Source organism: Micromesistius poutassou (assembly GCF_964030765.1).
Source record: "Micromesistius poutassou genome assembly, chromosome: 16".
Taxonomy (NCBI): domain Eukaryota; kingdom Metazoa; phylum Chordata; class Actinopteri; order Gadiformes; family Gadidae; genus Micromesistius; species Micromesistius poutassou.
In genome coordinates this window covers 1031149-1051148 of record NC_140286.1, presented here as the reverse complement: position 1 = coordinate 1051148, position 20000 = coordinate 1031149, and the positions used below count along the sequence as shown (strand labels likewise).

Sequence of the window (20000 nt, the reverse complement as noted above, 5' to 3'; positions counted from 1 at the left end):
CTCGGCTGGGTTTGACGGGGGGGGGGGGGGGGGGGATGGGGGTGTTTAGAGCGGGTTGGATGTCAAACACACACAAGCCAGTGGACACTGGGGGTCGACCGATATGGATTTTTTAGGGCTGATACCGATACCCATTTATTTTCACCGGCCTTAGCCGATACACCGATTTTTCGTGAGCCGATATTTGGAACCGATGCTGCTTTTGCTCCCTCAATTTACATCATAAAAATGACACAATGATGGTAACAAATGTTACAAGTCACAATTTAAAAAAGGAACATTTATTGAACTGTCTGTCTGTAAATCATGCCGGGAAAAAAATTATGTAAAAATAAATTCTGCGGAAAAAAATGGGCCAATGCTGATACACGTAAAAAAACCCGCAAATATCGGCCGATGATATATGCCGGCCGATATATCGGTCGATCACTAGTGGACACACATCCGACCGTACTGCAGGAGGTGTAGACGGATGACAACGTCGTTTGAGGAACCAGCCCACTAACAAGCCAGCCCCTTGTTGAAGGGAGCAGAAGAACTAGACGGACGTTCAGACGAGACGAGGCGCTGGGGGGGACAATGACTCAGTGACAGACAGAGCAGAATGAGCCAGAGATTCCTTTCTTTAGGGAAGCCCTATATTTAGACTGGTAAACAACAGAGTCACCCTGGGCCAATCGAGGCATGACTCATCTGGCACCAGAGCAGCAGCAGCAGCGCTGTGCCCGGCCGCCCCCCACCCCCCCCCCCCCCCCCCCCCCTTTCACGAGCGCTGCACCGCGTCAGAACGCTATCCCCCCGGAGAAGCTCCCCCTGGTTACCTCGCCGCTGTCGGCCAGGTCCGGGGTGGGGGCGTCCTCCCCGGGCGCGGAGGCGGGCCTCAGGCTCTGCGCTCCGCCTGAGCTCAGCATGGTGGGGTCCACCGGCGTGTCCGTCCGGGAGCTAGCGTGCGCCGAGGACACAACGCACACAGTGGGGTTAGTTGTCGTTTGGCTTGTGCTGATCATCATCATCGTCGTCGTCGTCGTCGTCGTCATACGTTATGATGCACTGCACACTGGCATGACGTGCGTCTGCCAGGGGTTTAGCGGTGCAGCAGGTCACACGTAAGGGCTTTTATTTAAAAGGTGACATGTTACGCCACCAGGTGTGTGGTGAGTGTGATTAGCGGTTACAAGCCGTTTTGAAAATCTGCCGGTTCTGACATCACGAGTGGGCGTGTCCACTTAGATGTGTGCTGGATAGATCTTATCCAGCACTTATCAGCCTACCCAGTGGGTAGGCTGCAAACGTTGTTAGCAAACGTTGCTCATCGCTTTACATCGATTGCGCGTTGCTCATCTATCCGTCACACATTTGGAGTGACGGCTAATCAACACTCACACCTGGTGGTATAATATGTCACCTTTGAGGGTCATTTAAAAAAAATGGCACATCCATCTGTCAGCCATCAGTGAGTGTAATGCGCAAGTGAGAAAATGTACGACACCTTTTTAACAACACTTTAAAACGTCAGCTATTAAATCCATCAGCAATTGAATCACCCCCCCCCTCCCCTGTTCCCCCACCTCCCCTCCCCCCCAGTCCCCAACTGGGACCCGACACACCAGGACGCCTGGACCACCACCCCCCCCCCCCCCCCCCCCACCTCCTCTTACGTCTCGGGCGACTCCTCGAAGATGCTGTGGCAGTCGGTGCTCTCCATCATCAGACTGCGGCTCAGGCTCTGCCCCGGCGCGCCCGGGTAGTGGAAGTTGGCGAAGGAGTGGGACATGGGCGACACGCCCTTCCCGGCCGCCGCCGGCTCGCCCCCCGCCACGCCGCCCCTCTTCTCCTGGCCCGAGAGGCCGTAGGACAGGCCGTCCAGCGCCGGGTTGAGCGAGCGGGACATGTAGGTGTCGGCCGACTGGGGGCGGCGCATGGGCGAGGACGGGTAGGGCGACAGCTTGCTGATGAGCGGCGTCAGCAGGTCGGCGTAGCCCGTCTTGGCGGGCTTGGACATGCGGTCCACGTGGATGTTGAGCTGCTTCTGCTCGAAGGCGCAGGAGAAGACGCCGGCCGACAGGTTCTGCATCCAGGAGAGCAGCGACAGGTCCAGGTCGTCGCAGCCGTTGCCGCACAGCATGTCCACGCCCAGCAGCACCTCGCCCTCCGTGATCTCCTCGCCCGTGGCCTTGCTCTGCGCCGCGGGGGGGGGGGATGGGGAGGGATGGGGGGGGGAGACAGAGAGACAAGAGTCAAGAGGGAGTCGGGCGGGATGCACCGATTGGTTTTGTTCAGTCGCGCCCCTTTTTATACCCCCCATTTTGTACCCCTCGGGTTCTCGGACTCCGGCACACTGTGTGCCGTTTCTAAGGTGATTGGGAGCGAGAGCTACAGGGAGGCAGTGTGTCTGGTCTATGGTCCGCCAGAGGAACTGGTGGTGCAGTGTCATTTCTCATAACCTTGAATACCCTGTTAAATCGACCTGAAAATGTTACTTTTATTTGGTTTTCCATTTGTTTCATTGTTACCTTATTTGTTCCTTTTCCCGGTTATTGCAGTATTGCACCATAAGCGCTACATCAAGATTATTCTCCACCGAGAACATATTCGGTTATCCAAGCTTATGCGCTCCATGGATTCCCGGGAGGGGGCAACATTTTTATGCTGAGCAGCGTTATTTAGGGGGGTTTTCAAGAGGCTCTTTCGAGGTTTCCTACCTGGCAGAACTCCACGCAGCACTCGTACAGGACTCCCTTGAGGAGCAGCTGGAAGAGGCGGTTACCGCTGGCCTTGAAGCCGGCCTCACTCAGCTTCCTGTCGGCGGGGATGAACTCTGCCACCATGTTGCAGGCCTCCTCGAAGCAGTGCACCCGCGCCGTGCTGGGGTTCCAGTCCTGAGGGGACAACCGCCGGACTCATTTCCACGTAATCCTGACCTGAACTGCTTTTATAATGCCAAACTAAAACATAATCCGGTTATGCCAAGGGATAGCTCTACTCTTCGTCTTCGCTGAGTGGTATTGTATTGTGAGTGATCCACATGAAATGATATAGTAACACACAACATTATAGTCTGCAACGACAATGACAGTGACATATCATCTCCAATGTTGAGCCAACATAAAATATTGTAGATCATAGTTTCACGAGACACTGTGTTGTTTGTGTGTGTGTATAAAACTCAATATGTCAATATATCACAGCCATACATGCTTTTGATATCGTCAGTGTTCGTCTATTGCACTAGTGTACAGTAAACATCAGTCCCCCCCCCCCCCCGATAGGGAAACGGCGGCTTGCCTTGAACTCTGCGTGGTTGGTGAGGCGCGGCAGGGTGAGCAGCAGACACAGCTTGCTGTAGTCGTCCTTACAGGGGCAGAACTCCTCCAGGGTGTGGAGACACTTGACGGCCTCCTGCATGGTGAACTCCAACTGAGACGCACAATGAAACGCGACTTTAAGCCTGACCATCGGCAGAGTCTGAAGTCCAACTGGAACACAAGTCGAGTTCTAGTAACATAAGTCAGGTTAATGTGCTGCAGTAGTAGAACAGAGAGCAGCGTGTAGTGAACACGGTTGACTGGGGTTTTATTTTAATCTTTTGTTGTTGATGTAAACACTGGCTGGGATATTTTTAACCACACCTACACCAGACTCACTCTTCTCATGTTCTGACAACTGAATGGTTGTAATGGACTGCACACTTGGACTGACTTTGGACTGTATAAAGCCATTGTAACTTTATTATGACTAAATGCATCTTTTGAGTGTTTAGACAGAAGAACTTCCAGTTCTAGTGTAACATGCTGATGTTCTGCACTAGTGCATCATGCTGATGTTCTGCACTAGTGCAACATGCTGATGTTCTGCACTAGTGCAACATGCTGATGTTCTGCACTAGTGTAACATGCTGATGTTCTGCACTAGTGCAACATGCTTATGTTCTGTACTAGTGTAACATGCTGCTGTTCTGCACTAGTATAACATGCTGATGTTCTGCACTAGTGCATCATGCTGATGTTCTGCACTAGTGCAACATGCTGATGTTCTGCACTAGTGCAACATGCTGATGTTCTGCACTAGTGCATCATGCTGATGTTCTGCACTAGTGTAACATGCTGATGTTCTGCACTAGTGTAACATGCTGACGTTCTGCACTAGTGTAACATGCTGACGTTCTGCACTAGTGCATCATGCTGACGTTCTGCACTAGTGTAACATGCTGACGTTCTGCACTAGTGTAACATGCTGACGTTCTGCACTAGTGTAACATGCTGACGTTCTGCACTAGTGCATCACGCTGACGTTCTGCACTAGTGTAACATGCTGATGTTCTGCACTAGTGCAACATGCTGACGTTCTGCACTAGTGCATCACGCTGATGTACTGATTGAGAGGAAGAGCTGACTCACGTGCTGCGGCTCGTCCTCCGCCGACATGGCGTTGTTAACACACAGAGCCTCCAGGAACTTCTGCTTCAGCACGATGTAGCGGAACCTGATATGTCAGAAGAGCTGATCAGACCCAAGTACTGACCGGCACTGATGTTACACCGCTGGTGAGCACTACTTCAATAAAAAGGTATTTAGTACTTAGTTAGTTACACTTAATGCATTATTTACACTTTACAGGCACCAACAGTTAGGGTTATTATTATATTCCTTTTACATTAAACATGTAGAGAAGAGAAAAGAAGAGAAGAGAAGAGAAGAGAAGGAGAGTCACACTCGTTCACCTTTTTCCATCAAACTTGTCCATGCACTCTAAGGGCTGAATGAACTGCAGCACCTCGTCCCACTGGCCATCAAGAACCAGTTGCCTGAAACACACACACACACACACACACACACACACACACACACACACACACACACACACACACACAAGCACACACACACACACACACACACGCAAAAAAGGCCAAACAGTCACACAAACACACACACACACATTGATGTAAGGTTAATACAGAAACATTCAAAGTCTAAACAAATGTTCCCCAATTTGGATAGAAGACCAAAAGTAAAGGAGTTTTGTACATTATCGTCCAGCTTTACAAGAGGTGCCTCAAATCAAACCGATGAGGAACGCCAATTCAATTCTGCAGGGGAGCATTAAACTGTTGTTTATGAGAGAAAAACTCGCAAATACCATCGAAAACCAATCAGAGGCAGGCATGTTCTGCGATTAATGTTCTGTTTCCTTTATCTGTATCCATCTGTTCTTTCATTCGCTCTGAATGGATCTACGATGACATAACACAACAATGGTCTGTCCTCCGCCGCACACAGGAGGGAGGGAGGGAGGGGTGGTGGTTTGTTGTTGTTTAATGATTGTGTTTCTTCCTCCTACCTGAGGAACAGCATGTCGTCAGAGTACAGTCCGTTGATGACGCCGCTCTCCTTCTCCAGGGCCAGCATGCTGATGTGTAGCTTGCGGGAGTTGAGGAAGTCCAGGATCACCTTGATGATCTCCACCTCCTTCACGTTGATGGTTTCTTCCGCTGTCATGATGACGACGGGCTGGCCCGTGACCAAATCAAAAAGACAAAACTCATAACTCAAAAGGTTTTACGTTATGTATATGTTAATCATTTACTCAAATCAATTACTGCTCAATTATATGTGGGGAGCATAACAAAGATTCATTATGCAATTCAATTATTCAGACTAAATAAATAATTAATGGCTATTGGCTACATGTAAATGGCCATTCGTCTAACAATTCTAATGTAATGTTTGTCTTTGCCGCCATTTGAGACTTCAACTGTGATTTAGAGGTATCCAAATGAAATTGACTTAAAAATACATTTTTAATAAAAAAAATAGCCGTTACCCTAAAACAACTAAAACAATGGCAGGCACTACCAGCATCAAGTGTGAGACAGAAAACATTTCTGGTGATGATTACATATACAAAAAATGCGGTTATCAATTATCATCTCAACAATAACAGTACTCTAGCTCTCTGTTTTTTTGTGACCATAATATCACAAGCAGAATGCAATATGTTCTTCAGATATAGATCCACTAATCACAGAAAACCAAACACATGATGTGATGCTCTATTTTTTTCATCATATCCGTGTGTGTATAGACCGAGCATATGCTGAACCACTGGGTAATAATAAGTTGTCCATGCAACGTGACTGGGAGGGATGCACCTTCGTGAGGTAACGTGAGGCACAACGTTAGACCAGGAAAACAAGGCAGCCTTCAACAGCATTTATGTCGTCTAACACTCATTTCCATGGACTGGTTTCAGTTATTACACTGTTAAAACAACATTGCTACCCAGCGAGCGATGCATTCATTACGGTGAAACAACGCAGGAGGGTGCATTGCTTCAGATTGATTAGCCTAGTAGCTAAGCTAATAACACTGTCACTGATGCACAAGTCCCTATAAGAAGCTTATCTACTTGTTCCATAGCGAATTAAGTGGCACCCTTCACATAAATCCGTCAAAAAAAAGGAGAAGCGCGTAAACGATTCAAACTAAAAACGTCCCGAACCGTAGCGACGAAAGGGCCACGCACACTGAACAGAAGTAGCCAGGCCAAGAAGCACTGAAGACGGGCATCCTCCGCTAGCCGGTCGGGCGGGGTGGGGATCGACTGACAGCGTTCCCCGTGTCGTACGCGGTTGGAAATAAGGGCGATTAATGCTTACCTCTTTCTAAAAATGCATGAGATGAAAACACGAGCGTACTGGGCTGTTGACGCCAAACGCCGTGACGATGGTATATCTCGGTGGGGTCGGTGTGTACAGTCTGCTGCTGCGTTTGTGGCTCTCCTCTCCTCTCTCTCTCTCTCTCTGTCCGCCTCGGCTGCTCTTGCTCGATGTTTGCCTTCTGCTGCTAGTGCTGCTGCGGTGCGGGGCGGCGGGGCCGTGCCTCCACCCAGCCCGCCGGTTGTCAAGAGAACAGCCCGAGTCAACCAATCAACACAGGGCTCCCCCCCTCAACCTGAGCCCCCTGCCCCCTGGACACAACTTCCCCTTTGAATTTAGCAAATTGATCTGAAGATCATCTGACCTTCATGTTTGTCTCATTGTCTCATCATTACTTTCTCTCAGTAATGATGGAGTTGACATCAAAATGGCATTGTGTGTGTGTGTGTGTGTGTGTGTGTGTGTGTGTGTGTGTGTGTGTGTGTGTACACGTACGTACGTGCGTGTGTGTGTGTCTTTATGCAGACATGAAACTATAATTCAACAGAAAATAATGAATTAGACACAACAAGGATGACTGTTGATAGTTGGCAATTTAATAGCTCAAATTAATAGAAAATAACAAGGTCCATAAACATCTTGGTGAATTAAAAACAAAATGAAATCAGGTTGGAAAAATAGTAAGACTTTAAACTCCTTGAATCCGATCACTCTGTGCCGCTGAAGTTATCACACTAGAGCACGGATTACGACCACACACCAGGTCCTCGATTCCCAAGCTACACGCTGAACACTGTCCTGTTTCCTTTACAATTGTGCTGGCAAAACCCTCAAACGGTTAATGCAGCTTACAAAAAATACTTTCATATGACAAAATATATATGTACAGTGTAAACACATAATACATGGATATATGATAATAATAAAAAAAATGAACATGTAACGATGCACAAATAAAACCAACTGCACGTCGGTGTTAAGGTGGGGATATGGTTAGAATGGTCAGTGAGCAATTAGGTCAACTATGTTGGATCATCTACTGCTATTCTTGTTGCTAACGATCTGTTATATACACGTTGGATTTAGGTTCAGGTTGTGAATTTCAATGTGTTTAGGGGGGCTTTATCCACAGCAAAGTGACTAATTGAATGCTCAGAATGCAACGTGATTAGAATTATATTAACTCTTCATAGATTGCACAGATTAAGGGCACAGTGGATGGGGCGTCTATAATAATCACAATTGTGTTATCAACACTGGTGAACGATCACACTGCTTTTTCTGTACGACAAAAGGCCCTATAATACATTATATATGCTTAGGATGAACGATTAAAGCTACTCAAAAAAAGTGACTAATAGTCATTCATTTTGAATGAAATATCTATTATGTACACGCATATTCAACTTATAAACATTACGTTCATTGTGTTACTCCGATAAAAACAACATCGCTCGAATGCCTCGTGTCGGACCGTCAAAGCGTTATCGTGAAATGAAATAAATTAAACAAGTCAGTTGTAGGTGCTTTCCAGAGTAAGTTTCATGATAAAACAATAAATGATTTCATCCTCATCATCATAATCATTATCATCCTCATAATCATCATCATCATCATCATACACTCAATGGAAAGTTACGGCAATTCAACTTCGTGAGGTATTTCCCTCATTCTTGGCACTTCACTATTCATACACATTTAGACCGTTCCATTCACCTTGTACAATGCATTCTAAGTGCTAATACAAAAAAAAGTTGTTCTCTCTCATTCTCTCTCTCTCTTTCGCTAAAACTCCCAAACCATTTCATCCTGGAAATGGGTGGAGAAGATCTGTGAATCAGGTGGAGGGGCGTGGGGGGGGGGGGGGAAACGCGACTCACAACAAGCATAAGGCCACACATGATCAACTCAGGATAACCAAACGGCCTCTAACAGAGCAGTGACATTCAGTGCTTCAGCGGTACTACAAGGTAAGGCAAAGGTCCTTCGCCTCTTTCTCTACTTTCGTTTTTTGTTTTTTTTTGGCACAGAAGAACATGGAGAACACATGCCAACACAAGTATACACACACACGCACACACACACACACACACATACACACACACACACACAGACACAGACAGACACACACACACATACAGTACACCGCCCTCGTTGAAAAGTCTTAGTCGTCACACTCGGTTCTGTTAACCAAAGCGATGCTTTGTTGAAGCTCCCCTCGTCCTACATTCCGGTTGCCATGTCAACAGAGCCACGTGGCCCTTGGATGAAAACGAATGAACACCAAGACCCCCGTTCATATGGGTATCCCGGTGAACGTGAGATATCTTTGCATGTGTGTGCCGTGCGTTTGTATGTGTGTGTGTGTGTGTGTGTGTGCGATCACACGGTCAGTCCCCCGCGCTACTTGGGCTGCAGTTTTTTGGGTGTGCTCTGCTTCTTGGTCTGCCACAGGTGGCTGGCGATGGTGACGGCGTCCACGCTGGCGGACATGGTCTTGGCCGGGATGTGGCTGAACTGCTTCCGGTCGGAGTTGTACTTGTAGAGGCCCTCCACCATCTTGGCGGTGACGCTGCGGGGCCCGATGCCGGCCAGCTTGGTCATCTCCTCCGTCTCGGGGCAGTAGGTGTACACCGACCGGAACTGGCAGCCCGCGTCGCGGAACAGCACCAGGAAGTTGTTGGCCTCCGACTTCTCCATTTCCTGCGGGAGACGACGGGATATAGATAACGGGGAAAATGTGTGTGTGTGTGTGTGTGTGAGAAAGGGCTTTGTCACAAAGCCGGAGGATGGTTTTGTTTCTTTTTTATTTCACACCGTATTTACAAAGTCGATATGTTGGTCAAATTGCGCGTGTTATAGAGTAGAAAAATACCAAACTCACGTCCAGTATCTTGTTCTTCTGTCCTTCGTTGACCTTGCCCGCCAGGCAGCAGTGAGCCAGGGCGTTCTGGATGATATGTTTGTTTGATTTGGCACTTGGTTCCTTGTACAACTTGGGTCCTGTCGGGGAGACACAGGTGCATCTGCCTTAGAAAACGACTACACTTAAACTATCCAAACATTTATGAAAATCTGCTCTAGTCTTAGGACCAAGGTGCTCTGCTCTGTGATAAACGGGTACGTATTGATCATGTGATTGTACGATCATACGTGCATGGGTTCATGACGGCGCAGTTAGTCCCTGTGTACCTGTGTACTCTGTGTTGGAGGGCGTGGAGGAGGTGGTGGACTCAATCTCCCAGTCTTTCTCTCCGTTGCGACTTCCAGCCGACGGACAGGAGGAAAAGCCGCCCGCAGAGTCAGGCCTGGATGGACGTCCCCACAAACACGGAAAAGGAATTACATGTCGGCATGCAACCAACAACAAAAATATAGATTATGTGATAAGAACAAACAACAACAAACATAACAACACACAACAAACAAAATAACACGGGCGGAAAAAAGCCAGAGCAGACATGCAGACGGTGAAGGTCCTTCATGGAGAACATGGAGACACATGCCAACACAAGTATACACACACACGCGCACGCACACACATACACACACACACACACACAGACGGATCAGTGGCACGAGACAACAAAGATCAGCGAACATGTATAGGAGCAGAGAGAGTGGAGAACAGGGTCAGACCCTGGGCACGGCCCTCTCAGCCCGGCCTGTTCTCTCTCACTGTACACAGCCTACACAGTCTTTGCGCAGTAAAGTGTGGGGACATAATCAGACGTGTTCAGCAAAGCATAGACCGAAAGCATGTACAGCGAGGCCAGAGAGAGAGAGAGAGAGAGAGAGGCATGAGAGGCAGACTCCAGAAGTCCTGGAGGAAGTCACACGACAACCAATAGGGCTCGACGCATCAGGGGAAGCCGGCCCCCGAGAAGGGTATGACGCACGCAGCAGCCAGAGTGAGCAGCGCTACAGAAGGCAAGGGTTGCTTTTTTTATTTGTCAAGCGCAAAGGAGCAGTGGAAGCAGAGAAGCGCAGGAAGCAGCAGAGGCGATGGCGTGGCGGGCTTTGAAAGCAGCACAGTGCACAGTGAACTGTAGTCCTTTTTTGATGTTTGGTCTGTTTCATTTCACACACATCACTCGTGTAAAGGCTGTGATGACTGCTGTTGGCTGCTGCCGGTGACACATGGTATCAAGAGAATGAACTGCGTGGAGAGATGGAGTAAAGCTCCGCTCTGTGTGGATGGAGCTGCTTCTCTTGTGAACGGTCTAGGCGGTAGCGGCCGGTTTTACTAGTTCTGTCGTGCCTTACTAACCTTCCCTTTCTTTCTTTGGGAGAGCTAAGAAAGAACGATATATGACAGGAAGCTACTTTATTGCCTCTGAGGGGTTGCATGCAAAACAAGAGGCAGAGGATTAGACAGTGTGGGAGATCAGAGGGTAACACAGGGAGGACCGTGTGAGGTTATGGGATGGGATGAATTGCTGAACTAGTTCAACTGTGTTATATATTTCATTTGCACAATAATGACAGAAAATAGTTGCATATTTTATCACTACCAGTTGAAGATTATACAATTTGACTTGATTACAGTGACATTGTGGACAATAGAAAGAGGGTCATTGGAGGACTATATGTATTGTTTCCTATATGAACAAACGTTAGGAGCAATGTTTGGATGAGTGGGTGTCATTAAAACAAGTGACTTTTGTTGATTGATTATTTAGTTTATACATACATTACTTATACAACTTAAACACAAAGTTATATGCTTAAAGGTCCAGTGTGTAGAATTTAGTAATTTAATTTAATTTAATTTTGGAGACGCCAAATACCGCCTTTGTCCAAGGCGACATACTACATATTTGACAACAGGCATTATAGCAACTAGCGGTGAGGTTGCGGGTTGCAACCAACTGAATCCCCCCCTCACCCTTCCCTTTATATCGACTACGGTGGCCTGTAGTGGCCTGTATTGTGTAAGGTGCCAGTAGGTATTTCCGTTTTGCTAAAAAAGCGTAAATTCTTACCCACCATGGTCGATTTTTAGATGGCTCTACCCTTCGAATAAATCCCTTTAACCAATCACAATCAGGTAACTTATAGTCACCATGGACACTGGCCCTGTTGTAGGACAAGGCAGAACTAGAAAAATACAACTAAATGGCCAATTTGAGTTTCTTAACACACAGTCCTCCATAGTTGTATCCATAGTTGTCTATAACTACATGCATAGACCTATAATTATCGCTATATGTTATAAGCATTCTTCATTTATCTTGATAGCAGACGGCACTACAAGCAAATGTTTTCTTGCTCTGAGGTTTGTGAAAAGATTGCTTTTTATAACATGATGGTGTGCAGTTGAAGCGCAACAATTTTAGACACAAACTTTCTCTGAAAGAGTGATAGCCTACTTTCAGTTATCGAACAGGGAATCAACCTCAAAAACAAACGTCTCCAGAACATGGATGTATTTAATAATGTATAACCAGTTATCATAATCCCCCTTATCGTAAACTGCCAACATTTATAAAAGGCCACTGTGTGTGTACGTGTGGTGCTCCCTCTTGGGAGCGGTTGATTTCGATGTCCACGTCCGAGAGATAGGGTCAAGCTTTTAGGCCACTTATACATAACGCCAAGGTGTGTGTGGAAGTGTGGCGCTCCATCTGGCCAGGTGACTCTGATCTCCACCTCCGATAGAGGGTTAAAGCTTCTCGGGGATCTCATTCAATTCTACACACCTACACGTTTAATGTACTGTTCCGTTGGTGCCAATTCACATGTAACCCGTTTGGAGGAGAAACAAAATCACAATTATTGTTTACCTGGGGGTTTTCCGGTTGTCTGATTGGTTGCTTTCATTGTCAGCGAGGTTCAGGGAAGCCAGGGAGACACTGGAGACCGAATACCCACGAGGACGCACCCCTACAACCACAACACCAAGGATCAGGATGACTGTGTGTGTGTGTTTGTGATATTGCTAGTGTTGTGCAGCGGGCGCGCATGTGGTCGCTCACCCGATGCCCTGACTGGGGGCTTAGGCGACTCCACCACGTCCCGGTGGATGGATTTGGGGCGGGGCTTTTTCTTCAGACTTCCTGACCGGGGCTTAATGACATCGTTCATGTCCTCCATCAGCTTGAGTTGTTTCCTCCTCAAGTACTCGTTCTTGATGTAATCCCTCCTCGCTTTCTCGTCGTCCTTCTTCTGCAGCTCCTCCTCCGCCTTCAACCTAAGACACGGATCACCCTTAAGTTTGAGGTGCATTTCTCCTACCACTCGGTAGGGCTTGGGATGGGGGAGGAGAGGGGAGGAGGATGAGAGAGAGAATAAGAGTAGAGGGGAGAAGGAGAAAGTGAGAAGTGGTGAGGAGAAGAAAGGAGAGAGTGAGGATGAGAGGGGAGGGGAGAGGAGATGAGAGGGGAGGGGTGAGGAGATGAGATTAGGAGAGGAGGAGAGAAGGAAATGAGGGGAGAAGAGGAGAGGAGATGAGAGGGGAGGGGTGAGGAGATGAGATTAGGAGAGGAGGAGGGGAGAGAAGGAAATGAGGGGAGAAGAGGAGAGGAGAGGGGAGAAGGAGAAAGCGCGAAGAGGTTAGGAGAGAAAAGGAGGGGAGAGAGAGAAGATGAGAGGGGACGGGAGAGGAGAGGAGGAGAGCAGGAAATACGGGGAGTAGGGAAGAGGGAAGAAGGAGAGGAGAGGGGGAGAGGAGGAGAAGAGAGAGAAAAAGCAGACTGACCTTGCAGCCTCCTTCTTCTCCTCCTGTTCCTGTTCCTGCTGTACTTTCTTCTCCTGCGCCTCCTTCTCCCTCCTCAGCCTCTTCTCCAGCAGAGCTTCTCTCTTGGCTGCCATGTCCTCGTGGCCTTTGGCATCGTCCTGGTGGCGGTGGTGGGGTGTGTGTGTTGTTATGTTATGTCGCTTATTTTAGTAATCAAATTTGATAAGCGATACAATAAGTAATAGATTAACTTATGATCAGACAACAACTCTCAATAAATACCCCAAACCAGCTTATAGCAGCAAAAATCACAAAGTGAGTATAAATTAAGGCCCTGTCCCAATTCTCCCCCTTCCCCTAGATTTGAGCCCTGACCCTAGATTTTGTGCGTTCCCGTGAAGGGGTAGGGTGTCCCAATACTTAGGGGAGCAAGGGGGAGTGCTGTTTTTCCCTTAAAATCAACCCTTGAACGCTAGCCAGCTCGGTAGCTGACTTGCAGCTAAGGGCACTCAAAGCAAGTGTTCTTGTTAAGGGGAGAGAAATGGGACTGGGGCCTAAGCCTTGGTGAAGCCCAAACGCACCTTAAAGAAGAATCCACAGCACATCTTCTGGTCGTCTCCGTAGGCGTCTCTCCCTGCTCCTCCATCCCCCGCGGCCGCCTCCTCCTCCGCCTGGTCCTGCTGGAACAGAGGCACCTCCCTCAGGTCCCTCCTGCCCGGCTCGCCCTGCTCCGCCTTCCCCTGGCGCCCGCCGTGCCCCTGGAGGTCCGGCCCCGGCTGGCTCCGCACCTCCGACGAGACCACCCCCCCGGTGGCCTTCCCCGCCGCCGCCGCCGCCGCCTCTCGCCTCTTCCTGGGGTCGGACTCGGCGTTGGGTCCTTTAGTGGCGGACGGGAGAGCGCCCGCACTCTGCCTCTCCCCCTCCTCCGGGGGCTTGTCCCTCTGCTGGTGGTCCTGGTGGTGGTCCAGGCTGTCGTCGGGGGCCAGGGGCCCCTCGTCGTGACCCAGGTAGGCGAAGGAGCTGGTCTGGGTCTGGCTGGGGCTGAAGCGGCGGAGGCGGGGCAGGCTGTCCACGGAGGTGGGGGTGTTGAGCATGCGGCTGAAGGGCGTGACCTTCAGGTCGTTGGGCCGCGGCGTGCGCGGCGTCCTGGCGTGGAAGGAGGCCGGGCGGCGCTTGATCCCGGCGGGGGAGCGGTGCGGGGCGCGGGGCGACCCGGACGAGGACAGGATGGGCGACAGGGAGCCCACCGAGCCGCGACCGGACCCCCGGCCCGCCACGCTGCTGCTGCGCAGCTCTCTCAGCTGTCTGTGTGGGGGGGGCGGGGGTGGGGGAGAGGAACACGTCTTACTATTGGAATGTAGCCTGGAAGTCCAGAGCCACGTCTAGAAAGCTTGTAGGGTCCGGTAACGAGTGATGAAAACGGCCCCGACTCGAGGGGCGGCACCAAGCGTGTGTTTGAAAATATCGCTGCACGCAATTGGATAACACTACGACCAATCAGAAGAACACAAGGGGTGACGTATCCAGACCAGCGGAGCTAACCAATAGATAAGACTCTTGCCGTATCCGGGCGGTAAAACAGCAACGCTTTTTGACTTTTGACCGCCTATATCAGATACACCGATGTGATTGGTTAACGTTGGGATCCAGGGGAATCGGGGAGGGAGTATAATTGCTCGTTCCCACAGTGACTCGCTGAGCAAATTCAAATTGTGCTCTAGCGAGAACGCTGGATTTCCAGGGTAATTGGAATGCACAAATCAAATCAATGTGTCTCAGGAGGTAGAGCGGGTCGGCTGGTAACCAGAAGGATGCTGGTTCGATCCCCGGCTCCTCCTAGCTTGAGTGTCACGGTGTCCCTGAGCGAGACGCCCTCACCCTGACTGCTGGCTGTCGCCCTGCGTGGTTGACACCGCCATCGGTGTGTGAATGTGTGTATGAACGGGTGAATGTTAGGCAGTATTGTAAAGCGCTTTGAGTGGCCACTGGTTAGAAAAACGCTACATAAATGCGGTCTCATTTACCATGTACCATGTGTTTTACTATCAGCCAGGCTCAAATGTATTCCTGTTGACTTTGCAGTGGTGTTGATACTTTCATCATATCCATTGACTAAAATGCATCATTCATTTAAAGGGCTCATGTCATGCCACCAGGGTGTGGGTGTGATTAGCCGGTACAAGCCGTTTGGCACAGGGAAGGAATGATTTTCATAGTGACCAGTGGGCGTGTCCACCCAGATGTACGCTGGATAGATCAGTCTACCAGCCTACCCCAGTGGACTCTAGCAAACGTTGCTCATCTATCCTTCATACAGTATATCAGGGTGGACACGCCCACTTGTGATGTCACTATGAAAATCCTTCCTTCCCTGTGCCAAAAGTCTTGTACCAGCTAATCACACCCACACCTGGTGGCATGACATGAGCCCTTTAACCAAAATAATGAGTAAATCAAACAGCAGTAAATCCAAAGTGTATCGGCTGGGATTTACATTCAGCAGACGCTTTTATCCAACGTGACTTACAACGGTTAACACACACCGACGGCGGAGTCAACCACACAGGGCGACAGCACAGCTGGTCAGGATCAGTTAGGGTTAAGTGTCTCGCTCAGGGACGCACCGACACCAGGAGGAGCCGGGGATCGAACTAGCAACCTTCCGGATTACACAAGTCAACCTGAGCTAAGCCTGCTTCCAGCCGGGTCTCTCTCTGGCGCCGGGGTACCTGTGTGGGGAGGGGGCCGGCGGCGGGATGACCCAGGCCTGCTGCTCCCTCATGGACATGATGGTCTCCTGCTGCTGGGCCAGACGCTGCATCTCCGTCTGCAGGAAGCCCAGCGACGTGTTCAGCCTCTCGATGGAGCGCGTGTACTCCGTGATGTCGATCTCCCCGGAGCCCACGCCTGGGAGAGCAGGGGGGGAAAGAAACCAATCAATCATTCAGTTCGTTCAATGTGTAAGGGATCCGGCAGTCCCCCTCCTGGCCAGCAGGGGGGGGGGGGGGGGCTCTGTTTAGTAAGAATATTCTCCAGTCAACCTCATGTTAACTGTTTTACTGTTACGTTTGTTGTGGTATTTAAGTCTTGTCCTTTGGCCTTTTTGTTGCTCAGTCTTCACAAGCCTCCTGGAGTTAGGTTTGTTTAGTTTATTTACTATATTGTCCGCGACAAGGTCAATTTATGAAAAATATAAATTAAATACATAAATATATATTAAATACAATCTTGTCTGATTGTATTTAATGATGATGAACTCCCCGATTTACACCTGGATTGCCCTATTTTCATTAATAGGGTAACCTGTGGACTACATTAGCCCTTGCAGCTACGTTAGCATTAGATTATAGCATCTCACTAGTTTATATTCACAGTCCCAGGCCAGGTACACGTCTAACTACAACTAGAGGAGTCCTCACAGGGGACTTTAAGGGGACCGAGGGGACTTTGAGGGGACCGAGGGGACTTTAAGGGGACCGAGGAGACTTTAAGGGGACCGAGGAGACTTTAAGGGGACCGAGGGGACTTTAAGGGGACCGAGGAGACTTCAAGGGGACTGAGGAGACTTTAAGGGGACCAAGGGGACTTTAAGGGGACCGAGAAGACTTTAAGGGGACAGAGGGGACTTTAAGGGGACTGAGAAGACTTTAAGGGGACCGAGGGGACTTTAAGGGGACCGAGGAGACTTCAAGGGGACTGAGGGGACTGTAAGGGGACCGAGGAGACTTTAAGGGGACCGAGGGGACTTCAAGGGGACTGAGGGGACTTTAAGGGGACCGAGGGATGACTTTAAGGGGACCCTACCGTCTTCACAGGGGGACTTTGGCGCCGCTCCGTCGGGCTTGCACCGCTCCGCCCGGCCCAGGCTGGCGAGCTGGCCGGCCTCCGTGGGCTCCGCGGGCTCTGGCTCTGGGTCTGCTGCCGCTGCCGACTCGGCGCTGTGACTGCTGACCGGGGAGGTGATGCCTTTCCTCCGCACCACGTTCAGGAAGGCCGTTCGGCCCATCCTCTGGCGGTGGCGCGTGAACGCTGCCTCCACCTTTTTAAAGGTTAAAAAAAAAAAGCACTGATTTATTTGCTATTCATCCCTCCGTTTATTCACCCGTCCGTCCAATTTGTTCTTCAATTCGTCGATCCCATCTGTCGTTTAATTCATTAATTGATTTATCTATTCATCTATTAATTAGGGTTAGGTTAGGTTAATCAATCTTCACAGGGGCATTCACCCATCCATCCAATTTGTTCTTCAATTCGTCGATCCCATCTGTCGTTTAATTCATTAATTGATTTATCCATTTAATCAATCATTCTTCACATCACGCATTTATCCAGCCATTCATCAATTTATATAATCACCCAATTATTCAATTCATCCATAGATCAATTCACCATTCAGTCATCCTTTGATTAATCTATTCATCAAGCTACTCATCAATCAACTCATCCATCCATCCTCCGTTGACCACGCTCTTCCTCACCTTCTTCTTCTGGGCCTCTATGGCGCGGCGTTTCTCCTCCAGCTTCATCTTGAGGTGCACCATCTCCGAGGCCAGCAGGTGGGTGGGGTCCCTGGGGGAGGGCGTGGTCGGGGACGTGATGGGCAGCGGGGGACCAGCGCTCTGCAGAGGAAGGAAGCATTTTTTTTAAGTAGGAATTTAAATCTTTCTTCGTCATGCTTAGACAGAGCAGTTGTTCTCTTAAAGATGTTGATGATACGTTTTTGTTCTGACCCCCACGGAAGAAAGCGGGGTCAGCTCCAGATAATAGAAAATATTAAAATGAATTGTTTTCTGTAAAAACTGTAAAACACAAAGGTATGGTACTGCATTAAAAGTATTGAATACTGTGCATAAGATAAATATAAAAGGCACGGCATACATCAAATATACATAACTATAAAGTGCCTCATGAAAATGTTGAGATATATCTCGCATGTTAAACATGAGCAACAAGGTAACGTGCATCCCTGTGTTTACATCAACAGTGAAAAAGGGTGACAGCACACAGCTGGTAGTGAGTGAAGTAGGCTCTTGTTGGAGGGGGGGCCACTCACCTCCAGGGACAGGGCCCTGGTGGGCCGCGGGTAGGACATGTTGAGCTCGGAGCTCTCCGGCGTGGTCCCCCCGCTGCTCCTCCCTTCCAGCTTCCGGAACTTCTGCTCGGCGAAGCTGGTCATGCGGACCGCCCCGGAGCCCCCAGAGGAGGAGCCGGGGCTGACGGTGTGGGACCTGGGCAGCGTATGAGACGCCGACGACCTGGGACACAGCGGGCTGCTCCTCTCCGACCCCTCCTCCCCTCGCTCCCCGCCGGGGTGGGCGTCGTCAGCGAGCCCTCCCCTAGCCGCAGCACCGCCACCTCCTCCACCTCCTCCTCCTTCTCCTCCTTCTTCTCCTCCTCCTCCTCCTCCTCCCACAGACCTCTCCTGCCTGCCTGGCAGCGGGCAGGACCGCGTGGTGGCCTCGTAGTCCGGGTCGATGTCCGAGTAGTCCCTCAGGGAGGAGGAGTCCTCGTCCAGACTCTGGATGTCCTCTGTCCTCACGTGGATGCCCGTGTCCACCTCGTCCGTGGACAGGGAGCTGGGCTCGTGCTCGGCCTTGCCGGGGGAGCCCGGGTCGGGGCCCAGGCCCCGGGGCGGCCCCTGGCGCTCCGGGGCCGTCTCCCCGCCGTGGAGGAAGAAGCCGTTGTCCGGGGCGCCCAGGCCCAGGCTGGCGTGGGGTCTCTCGTTGTCGTGGATGATCTTCAGGGCCTCCTCGATGCTGGGGGGCGTGGTGGGGCTGATGCGGCCGCCGTGGTTGCCGTGGTTACCGTGGTGGTGGCCGTCCGGAAGACCCCCGTTGGAATACCTGGGGGTGAAGGAGCGGTGTCCGTGTGTCAACATTTTGGATACAAATAGTGAGAATCAAACTTGGCCGCTCATACAGAGCTCTGAAGTCATGTGGTACCTCGTTGTAATCCTATTTATTTGTGTTTTAATTGTATTTGTGTGTATCTATTTATAGACACCTGTAACTAAGCCTTTTCTTTTTGTTTATTCTTTTTATTATTAATATTATTTTGGTCCAGTCAGGGTGGGGGGGGGATGGTTGGGTGGGGGGTGTTTTGTGTGTATAAAAAAACAAAAAGAAAGAAAAATGTTATGTAACCTTGCTGATAAGTCATTGTAACTACTCTTAGTTTTTCAATAAAAAAGATTTATTAAAAAAAAAAAAATTTGTGAGAATATCTTTCAGGAACGATGGCTTCTGTTTCATCGACAAAAAACACACTCCCACATTCGTGGCCCCCCCACAGACTCCCGTACCTGCTTTGGTTCTTGATCGAGAACGTGTTGTTCCGCCCCAGGGGCTTCTGGGAAGTGTAGTCCTCCTCCTCCTCGGCGATGTGTCTGCTGTCCTTCTGTCCGTTCACGCTGACGGGCATGAGGGACTGGTGGCGCTTCATGCCACTGCCGCGCGTTGCATAGTGAACTTTGAACCCCAGGCCGTCTGAGCTGGCCGAGCGCGTCATGCCGCCGCGGTGGTGGTGGGCGGGGCCTTCCCCGGACAGCCCTGACAGGTCCCCGTCCAGCGGGATCTCAAAGGAAATCCCGCGGGATCTGAAAGAGAAAAAATAAATAAACGCGTAAACATCCGAAGTGACGGTACAGTATCAAGTATGCATTCTTTC

General features: G+C 49.9%; 2 protein-coding genes across 2 annotated transcripts in view; both read right to left on the bottom strand.

The window, feature by feature from the left end:
• The window catches only part of wdr47a (WD repeat domain 47a), a 19409-nt gene extending 12513 nt beyond the window's left edge, over positions 1-6896 (bottom strand). Inside the window, exons 1-8 of the mRNA XM_084480850.1 lie at positions 6656-6896; positions 5338-5507; positions 4721-4804; positions 4398-4482; positions 3286-3417; positions 2703-2879; positions 1659-2179; positions 822-942 (exon numbers count right to left, since the gene is read on the bottom strand). Of these exons, the coding sequence (XP_084336976.1) occupies positions 822-942; positions 1659-2179; positions 2703-2879; positions 3286-3417; positions 4398-4482; positions 4721-4804; positions 5338-5495 (1278 nt within the window). The 5' untranslated portion in view covers positions 5496-5507; positions 6656-6896. The remainder of the gene's footprint in view (positions 1-821; positions 943-1658; positions 2180-2702; positions 2880-3285; positions 3418-4397; positions 4483-4720; positions 4805-5337; positions 5508-6655) is intronic.
• Positions 6897-7263: 367 nt separating this feature from the next.
• camsap2b (calmodulin regulated spectrin-associated protein family, member 2b) overlaps positions 7264-20000 on the bottom strand; it is a gene marked incomplete at its 5' end in the record, with an annotated part of 18684 nt that continues 5947 nt past the window's right edge. Inside the window, 12 exon segments of the mRNA XM_084481415.1 lie at positions 7264-9358; positions 9540-9658; positions 9848-9963; positions 12442-12541; positions 12634-12848; positions 13356-13492; positions 13916-14639; positions 16064-16241; positions 17139-17373; positions 17813-17953; positions 18388-19177; positions 19636-19929. Coding sequence (XP_084337541.1) covers positions 9059-9358; positions 9540-9658; positions 9848-9963; positions 12442-12541; positions 12634-12848; positions 13356-13492; positions 13916-14639; positions 16064-16241; positions 17139-17373; positions 17813-17953; positions 18388-19177; positions 19636-19929 — 3349 coding nt within the window. The 3' untranslated portion in view covers positions 7264-9058.